A 9,173-nucleotide genomic window follows, 5' to 3' on the forward strand; every position below is an offset into this window, starting at 1 on the left:
AATAAACCAGAACTACTATACAACCTCCCTGCAGTTTTTATTCCCTGAACACATCCTCCTCTCAGCCAGTTCTTCGGTGGTAACTGTGCTCTCTGCTCATCAGGATGTACTTTAACTATTTAAGTGCATGTCTCCACTTCCACTAAGGCAATTTGAGAGCAGTGTTGAGTTTTATTCACCGTCAGAACCTAGCACTAACTCAAATTCATGGTCAAGTTTTTAAAAATGCACAAACCTGATCATCAAGTATAAACTATGCCTCATTTATGCCTTATGAGGCTTCTAAGTCTAGTATTTTTCATTGGGATATATCGCTTGCTAAAAACTCCTCCAGATACTTTTGCTCCTTCTGAGAGTCTGCACATTCCTCATTCCTTAGCCCAGGGAACAGAATTCTGGTTAAAAGAAAGAAGCCAGATCTCCCAGCAGACCACAGACCCTTTACCTATTTAACTTCTTAGGGAGGCTGTCCCTCATTTGTAAAATCCAAATTGCTGATGCTCCTTCCAATGCTACACATCAGGAGTTTATGTTCTTCTCCAAACATCTGAAGACCACTTCCCTGTCTGAACGAAGGCAGTAGAAGAGGAGCTAAAAATAAGCACTAAACACATCGAGTTTTACCACATTTTAATTAGTAAAACAAAATAAAGTGAAAACAGGCATAGCCATGTCTCAACAGAAGTAAGAAGTAAATATCATTTTATATGACAAAATGCCATCCACCATAACACATTTCCAATAATTCTGACAAATATCTGTCACAACATTTTGCAAAATTCTAAGGAAAATTACAAAATTGTGGATTTACTCTAAACATGCATAGCTATCTGATTACAATTTGTGTGCAAAACACCCTGACCAAGATGTTGATGTTGAACATCAGAGTTCTTCCCTCCACACTTCTACATGCTGGCATAGTACCTCCACTGCAGCGTACTCCCAACACAGACCAAACTACAGGGAAAGGCAGGCACAAGAACAATTAAAAGAGGTTTGTGGTAACATCGATGTAATTTCTAACTTATGTGCACAAAGCATAAAAGTGTATCAGTATTAAAAAGCAAGAAAACAATCTGGAGTCAGTCCAACCCAAATGAGGCATCGTCAAACCTGGGGGGGGAAAAAAAGGGTTATTACCAAATACATTTATTTTATTTAGATTAAAGATAGCACCACCAAACTTATCTAACTTGTGCTGTATATAAATCATTCTTGGTAACAGTAGGATCTGCAGGAGATTTTCCAGATGAATTTAAAGAGCATAACCTACTAGTTTATCCCACTGGTCCACTAACAACATTAAAGAAAAGGATACTGGTATTAGAGTTCACATCCTAACCACACCACTTAGTAACTGTGAGACGCTGGGCAGGTCAGCGAAACTCTCTGATGCTCTTGCAAAGTAGCTTCCCTGTTCTACAGTGCAACAGGAAATGTGGATAGGCTTTCCATGCCAAGATACACCGAGTAATACAGTTTCCCAGAGAAGCTGGATTTTCTGCCTCTGGCCTCCACCTGAAGTGGCAGAGAAGCCCAGTCCCTCCCTGTTTCATGCTGCTGGAGTTAGGTGCTAGAGCTGCAACACATCTGTTACAGTGTCTTCACACTGAGTTACAACACTCTTGTTTCCACTTCTCTCCTCTACTGGACTGGGAGCTTTGAGACCCAACTACAGAGCCCAGACACTTAGGAATGGTGTCTCTGCAGAACCACGTCACTCTTCTTTCAGGCTATTTAGCAAAGAGCTGCCACGCAAAAGGAGGGACAGTTCACCTTTGAAGGCCCAGAGATGCCCAACGTGGAAACGGCAGAAGAGCAAACACTTGCAGGTGCTGCCTCTGCCTGAAACCCCACACCCACAGCTCCTCTGTCCTCCCTTTAGGGGGTTAGTGATGCTGGGAAAGTCACACCCAGGACCACGGCCTTCCTCATCTCCCCCACTCCCAGGAGCAGGGGATGGGACCCCATGGGATTCTTCTCTGCCTGCTGAACTGTTACCCTGATTAATGTCTTCCAGACTGTGAGGCTTATCATATTAGAGCTGTCTGTAATGGTCCCCAGGATACTGATATTACAATAGGGTTTCTTAAGGTTAGAAACCCACCTTGATGGTGCTGCTTAGAGGTCTCGATCTGTGGAAAAGAAGATGGAGAAAGAAAACAGTTAAGTTTGACTTCTGAAATGCTGCTTACTACAAAAGTCTAAAATTGTTATAAACAAAGATGGCAGAAGAGCCTGTGAGGAAAAACCTAGACGTCTCCTACCAGCCGGAGATCCCAAGCCATCCAGAGAGCTGGAGGAGGCCAGGGTTGGAGGGCCCTACCGTAGCAGGGCTTGCACTCAAGGCCCGCGCCTTCCGGAGACCCTCCTTGGTCCTGGGTGTGCCCGAGGCGGTCAGGAGAGCCAAGGAGGCCACAGGGAAGAAGCCTCGGGAGTGCCTGTGCACGTGCTGCTGCTCCCCGCTCTCACTGCAGGGAAGCCTCTGTCTCAGCGACCACACTGTGCCCAGCTCTCTCAGAGGGTGCCACCACGCAGAGCTTTAATAACATTCCCTGATAATCCCAGTATGCAGATGGTTTCATATCAAAGCAGCTTTATGCCGTGGCTGTGCTCAGATACAACTGTCAGTGGTTAACCAAAGAACTTGACAACTTACCCCACTTAACTATCTTGGGTTCTTTCAAAGTAACGTGATTCACTCGGCAGCTGTACTGATCCTTGCTGTCGGGAGTGAACTCAGCATGGGACAGAAGGTAGAAAGACCAGTCCTTGCTGAAAGACAGGTCTGACTGCTCCGATTTCATCTTCTCCCCGTTCTTCAGCAAATCGATTTCAATCTGGGGTGGATGGAACCCGTACACATAGCAGTTCAGGTAATTGGGCTTTCCATCTTCTGGCGGGTGTCTCGAGTACACCTGCACCTCTGGGATACCTGAGGAGCGGCAGGGAGAGACAGATGAAACTGCAGAGTATTGCACTTGGGGCTCCCTTGGTCTGAAGCTAGATCAGGCGCCAAACGTTTATATTGGACCCTCCATCTCTCCCAATTCCTCTTTCCCTCGGGCCAGATGACCTTCCATTTTTGCAAAAGGCCACCTCCAGTTTGTGGGAAACACCATGACCTAGTATCTCTCCCACATAATTCCCCTACACAGGCCTCTCGGGCTTCTTCTGGCAGACTTGTGGTGACATCTTTTTCTGTCAACGGACATTATCCTGTATCTTTTAAGAACTGTGTGTGGAGGCTCTCAAGAAGGCTTCACGGCTCCTCAGCACATAGACTCTGTATCCCTCAACAGTCTACATGATTTGGCCCCAGTCTACTGATGGGGCTTCATTTCTCACTTCACACACCCTCCAGAGTGGCCACATCAAAAAACTCCCATATTATACCGTTTCAGCCCCGTCAGTTATTTTCCCCACATTTACTCTTTCTTCCTGGTCTCCTGTCTAGATGCACACCCACCAGACGTCTCAACAGGTGCCTAGTACAGAGCCCTGCACCGTGCAGCTGCCTGGTAAAAGGCAGGTGTAATTATCATTACGTCCTTGCTCAGGTTCCTAACAGAGTCAACCCACAGTATATTTCCACAGAACACAAGCTGTTCATCATGTCTAGAGTTTATGTGACAAATCTCTATCTGAATGTGTGCCTGATTCATGAGCCAGACAACAAAGAAACAAAAGTGAAACACCTCCAGGAGCTGGAAAACACCTTAGATGAGCTGGGTAAGAACAACAGGGAAGAGTGAGGACTGTGGCAAATGGGAAAGATCAGACTCTCCATCAGGACCAAGTGGAATGCGTGTGACAGCGGAAGCTGCATGTTTAATGGGCACGGGCCAGTGACTTCCACGATCTGCCAGCTTGAGAACATTACATACTGCTACAGGACAGGTGGATTCCAAAACAAGATGCATGCTTAGGCCCTCCATGAGAATGTGGAAGAAAATATTACAAGCTCTATATCTATATCTTTCTAAGTGAACGGTTAAGGCTACTGAATTTACAGACTGATATAAATATATGTATATAATCCACTTAAATACAAATACACTCAGGGGACATGATTACAAAGGTCAGTTCATCCTCTATGTCCAGGAGGCACAGAGAAGGAGTCCAGGCCACTGTGACTGGATATATCTCTGTAGAATCGTCCAATCATCAAAGAAAAGATACCTAGTCCCACTAAGAGCTAGACTGGAAATACTATGAAGCCCTGGTATTTTTCCAACGTTCAAGTGAAGATAAATCAGAAACCTCTATTTACACCTCTATTTACCTCTATTTAAACCTTTATTTACATTTGAGCTTCTAATAAGTGACAGTTAAGTTGCTCAGTCATGTCCGACTCCTTGCGACCCCATGGACTAGAGAGTCCATGGAATTCTCCAGGCCAGAATTCTGGAGTGGGTAGCCTTTCTCTTCTCCAGGGGATCTTTCCAACCCAGGGATCGAACCCAGGTCTCCCCCATTGCAGGTGCATCTAATAACTAGACCATAATACATACAACAGTATTGAGAGCACAGGTTCATCCCACCTGGAATCCTCCCTTTGAGGGAGCTAGGCAGGTTTGGAAATCACAATAGTGATTTCCAAAAGAGGGTGTATCTGACAGGTCTGGGTTTGAATCTGGCTTCGGCCACTTACTGCTTCTGCATTTTGGGAAGGAGTTATTTTAGTTTCTGTAGTTTAATTGAAAACTTAATTTACGCCCAGACTGAAATAAAACCTACACAGGGAAAGAGCAGAAAATAGACCCCCCCCCCGCCCCCCGCCAACGTGAATCACACTTACACGTTTTTTGTATGTCTTCTAGAAATCGCCTGTGTTTTCCAGGCATGTATTCTCTTGGAAATTTTCTAATGAACATACTTTTTCATGTCTGCTTGTTATCTTTTGAAAGAATTCTATGGCCACAACGAAATACCAATAGTGATAATACAGACATCATGTGTTTTTTTGGCAAATACATTTTAAACTCCATTTTCACATGAAAGAGAAATCTGAGCTTCAGTGTATTTAGAAGGTATCGGAACACAGTGTCCCTGACAACCTGGGTAAGTGTGTTGATTACTCAGCCCTAGTTTACAACCTTTCTGACTGATAAACCTTCACTTACTCAAAACTGAAAGTAGAGAGACACTTCATACTGGAAAGAACCAGGCAAGGAGCCAAAGGAGGAAGCCCTTTGTGAACAAAGGTCACAGAGGCCCACGGCTGCCCAGCTTGCTCCCTAGGATCTCACCCCAGAAGACTGTGAAAAACGTACCGGTGACTGCCCAAGGGGCGCACCACCGGGCCAAAGGCTCTGGTCAGGCTCTACCGTCTGCCGCTGATCCCCTGCGGGATTAACTTGTTTCAACTTTTCAGCCTCCATTTCCTCATTTGTGACATCCTGATGATAGGCACCGTATTTACATCGCAGACCCCTTTCACAATTAAATGTCACAGCACACAGCGCAGGACAGACAGCTGTCAACGGGGACCTCTGTGATTGTTATTAAAAGCGAAGTGTAAGGAGAACAAGAGAATTAACCACGAGCATTGGTTTGTTAAACCTCAAGGCATTCCACGAAAGTCACCGAAAATTCCTCATTCGGGTTTGGTCCCTATTTGGGGAAAAGTACAGAGGGGCAGATGAACCTGCCCGGCTCCTGCTGGAAGCTCCAGGCCCTCAGGATGCCAGCTGGCCGACATGCCCTGGCGGCGACTCCCCCAAAGCCCACGCGTTGTCTCCACCCGTTCGCAGCCCCCAACCCTGCCCTCTGGGACCCGCCAGCCCGCCCCCAACACGAGATGCGCGGGGACAGCCAGAGCCCCGCGAAGCAGCGGAAGAGAATCCCTCCCCCACCTCGCCCGCCCCGAACCACATCCGCACACAGGAACTCCGTCCCGACCCACGCGGTACCGTCCGGCCGAGCCAGGGGCTCCCTCCCCTCATCCCGGGGAAGCTGGCGACCTGGGGTCGCACCCCTTCCCCGCTCCCCGCGCACCCCGCCGCTTCCACCGCCCGAGACGAAGCCGGGTGCTCCTCCACCGAGCTGGGATGGACAACTTGGGAGCGGGACCGGGGTGGACAGAGTTAGTGCCCAGGGTGCCAAGTGGGTGCCATCGGCACAGGACGGGCTGGCGGAAGAGGGAAGAGAGGAGAGGACACTCACGCTGGATGGCGTCCAGTCCAGACAGCGACAGCAGCCCGAGAAGGACCAAGGCCGCGAAGCGAGCCATCCTTGCAGCAGCTGCGCGGGCGGCGGAGTGAGCGGCCGGGTGCCGCGCTCGCCTTTATACTCCACATTCAGGCAGCCAATCGGAAGCCGGCCCGCCGGGCCGTCACAAGTCTCCGAGCGAACTAGGCCGGGGCAGGTTAGAAACAGGCTTCCCCGTTTTCAGTTTCATTTTCTAGTAAGTCTCATGGTGCTTAGGCAGGCAGGGTTGGGCTCGGTGCATTCGCTGCCTGTACATCAGCGCCCTCTTATCTGGGGTGCGCGCCCAAGCTTGGGGCGCGAACCGCTCACCCTAGAACTTCGGTGTGGACGAACCCTCGCTTTTCGGAACAGCACCGGAAAGGCTGAGGGACTTGCTTACCATGCATGCCGCAGCCAGTTAGGAGCCTGGCACCTGGTTTTCAGTTGGGAAAACTGAAGCATGGAACTGTTAAGGCTAAGGACAGAGACCGAACGGTACTGGGCAGAATCAGAACTCGGTTCGCAATTCCAGCCCAGAAATACATTGCAAGTCTTCTGGATTCTCTGGGCAAGAAAAGTTTCCAGGAACCTCGAGGCGTCATGGGGCCAGCTCAGAGAACCATCTGGCAGGGAGGAGGACCTTCTTGCTTCCTGAATATTTTCCAAAATGGAAAGGCATTTCGGAACGTCTGTGCCAAGAAACTCTGGTCCGTATCTTGCCGTTGTAATTTAAGTAATTGATGGTTTGTGGAGAAATGACCACTGATAGTAAAAACTCTTATAAAAGCAGTAACTGCCTAGAGCATTAGAGTATCTACCGCCTCGAGGAACTTTACTCCCTGCGACTTAGCCCACTAGAATGGTGGTTGGCAGGGACCAGGTACTTGATGAACTGAATGAGTGAGTGTACCGACGAGTGGCTGGTTAAACTCTTGAAGCAAGGAACGGCTGAACATGTGAGGGAATACTTGAATAAACCCTAGGATGTAGGAATTACCTCGTTATATTTTTAGGGATAGGAAAACAAAGGCTGAGGTTACGGACTTGCCTGATGCTAACGTCATTTGCGCTTCAGACACTTGGAAGATACAGGACTGGACAATTTTAGTATGAATTTGGGTTGCATCTTCTGTGGGCTCAAACAGAGAAGTTAGACCTATAGATTCTAAGAGGGTGTCAGTGTTACAAAGACTCGTTAAGAAAACTCTTATGTTATCTCCATAGATAACATAAAAAGGAGCTGACGTTACCTGGTGGCTGAGTCCAAGGATCATTTCTGGAGTGGAATACCCGGAAGAGGAAGTGAACGTGGGGGCCGAGAGTGGCAGAGGTCTTGGAAATCACCCTGGTGTGCAGTTGAAGGGAGTTGGGTGGTGCTTCCCCAGAGAGCCCCAGAAATGGCGTCTGGATTCCTTTCCCCTGTTTTTAGACCTTTCAGTAATCCCTGTTGTGGAAGCAGGTTACTCTCCACAGACCTAATGAAGGGGGGGTTGCACAGAGAGAGCCCCAGGGAGCACATAGTGGGAGTTCTGTGATGACTAAGAGTCTACTACGATTACTGGTGCTCTTTACCTACTTTTTCTACCAGCTCTCTCTATGGCTCTCTTGAAATAAAAGAATACTTGTCAGATATAATGTCATGAGGAAAGACATTCCTTCCACTCCCGTTTGTTTGTTTGTTGTTAACTCATTTAAGGCTCTTAAAGCCTGTAAAGTTATGACCTATCTAGAGAGCATATTAAAAAGCAGACATTGCTTTGCCAACAAAGGTCCATCTAGTCAAAGCTATGGTTTTTCCAATAGTCATGTATGGATGTGAAAGTTGGACTAGAAAGAAAGCTGAGTGCCAAAGAATTGATGCTTTTGAACTGTGGTGTTGGAGAAGACTCTTAAGAGTCCCTTGGATTGCAAGGAGATCCAACGAGTCCATCCGAAAGGAAATCAGTCCTCAATATTCATTGGAAGAACTGAGGCTGAAGCTGAAACTCCAATACTTTGGCCACCTGATGCAAAGAACTGACTCATTTGAAAAGACCCTGATGCTGGGAAAGACTAAAGGTGGGAGGAGAAGGGGACAACAGAGGATGAGATGATTGGATGGTATCACCGACTCAATGGGCATGAGTTTGAGTAAACTCTGGGAGTTGGTGATGGACAGGGAAGCCTGGCAAACTGCAGTCCATGGGGTGGCAAAGAGTTGGACAGGACTGAGCAACTGAACTGAACTGAAGGCCTGTAATGTTGGTGTTGAATTATTTTCTCTTGCCCTGGGGGTATAGGAAGAAGGAGAACTAGTGGAAACTTCTATAGTCCTTGTTTACCACATCACAGACAAATACTGTAATACTTAAAATACTTAAAATTCTTACAAGATAGAATCTAATCTATTCCCTAAGAAAATCTATTTTACAAACACTTTTTTAAAAAGCAATGAAGACAGAGAAAAGTGCATTTTTCAATTTCTTCCTTTATATTCTCTTACGAGAGCAAACTTCTGGAAATCTACAAACATAGCCTTTTGATAGTGTTATCTCCCATGAGTAGGATGAATGATAGAAATGGTGTTTTTGGCCCTAATGACCTTCCTAAAAAACTTTTTCCTTTGTTTATTCACAGTCGTAAATATTTTCCAGAATGTGGAATAAATGGAACTTCATACTCCTCTGCTGGTAATGTAAAATGGTACATCTACTTTGGAAAATAGATTAAGTTTTTTAAACTTAATCATACACTGGCCATATGACCCAATCACTCCACTCTAGGTGTTTACCCAAGAGAAAATGAAAGTGTATGTTGATACAAGGACTTGTACAAAACTGTTAAAAGCAGCTATATTAGTAACAATTGGAAATTGGAAAAAATCCAAAGTTCCATCAACAGGCAAATGGATAAACAAATTATGGCAGCTATCGGAGAAGGCAATGGCTACCCACTCCAGTGTTCTTGCCTGGAGAATCCCATGGACGGAGGAGCCTGGTGGG

General features: G+C 46.7%; 1 protein-coding gene across 2 annotated transcripts; it reads right to left on the reverse strand.

Annotated features, from left to right (window-relative positions):
• Positions 1 to 616: 616 nt before the first annotated feature.
• On the reverse strand, positions 617 to 8,866 carry B2M (beta-2-microglobulin). Of its 2 annotated transcripts, XM_040227448.1 has the most exons (4): positions 6,169 to 8,866; positions 2,660 to 2,935; positions 2,108 to 2,135; positions 617 to 1,113 (listed from the first exon to the last, which is right to left on the reverse strand). In XM_040227448.1, exons 1-3 carry the CDS (start codon positions 6,233 to 6,235, stop codon positions 2,122 to 2,124), a joined length of 357 nt encoding a protein of 118 aa, XP_040083382.1. In that variant the 5' UTR covers positions 6,236 to 8,866; the 3' UTR covers positions 617 to 1,113; positions 2,108 to 2,121. The 2 variants fall into 2 exon arrangements, 1 of the variants encoding a protein (XP_040083382.1); XR_005718798.1 differs by having other exon boundaries at positions 2,108 to 2,935; positions 6,169 to 6,270.
• Positions 8,867 to 9,173: the final 307 nt, after the last annotated feature.

This window comes from Oryx dammah, unplaced genomic scaffold (genome assembly GCF_014754425.2).
Source record: "Oryx dammah isolate SB20612 unplaced genomic scaffold, SCBI_Odam_1.1 HiC_scaffold_26, whole genome shotgun sequence".
Classification (NCBI taxonomy): domain Eukaryota; kingdom Metazoa; phylum Chordata; class Mammalia; order Artiodactyla; family Bovidae; genus Oryx; species Oryx dammah.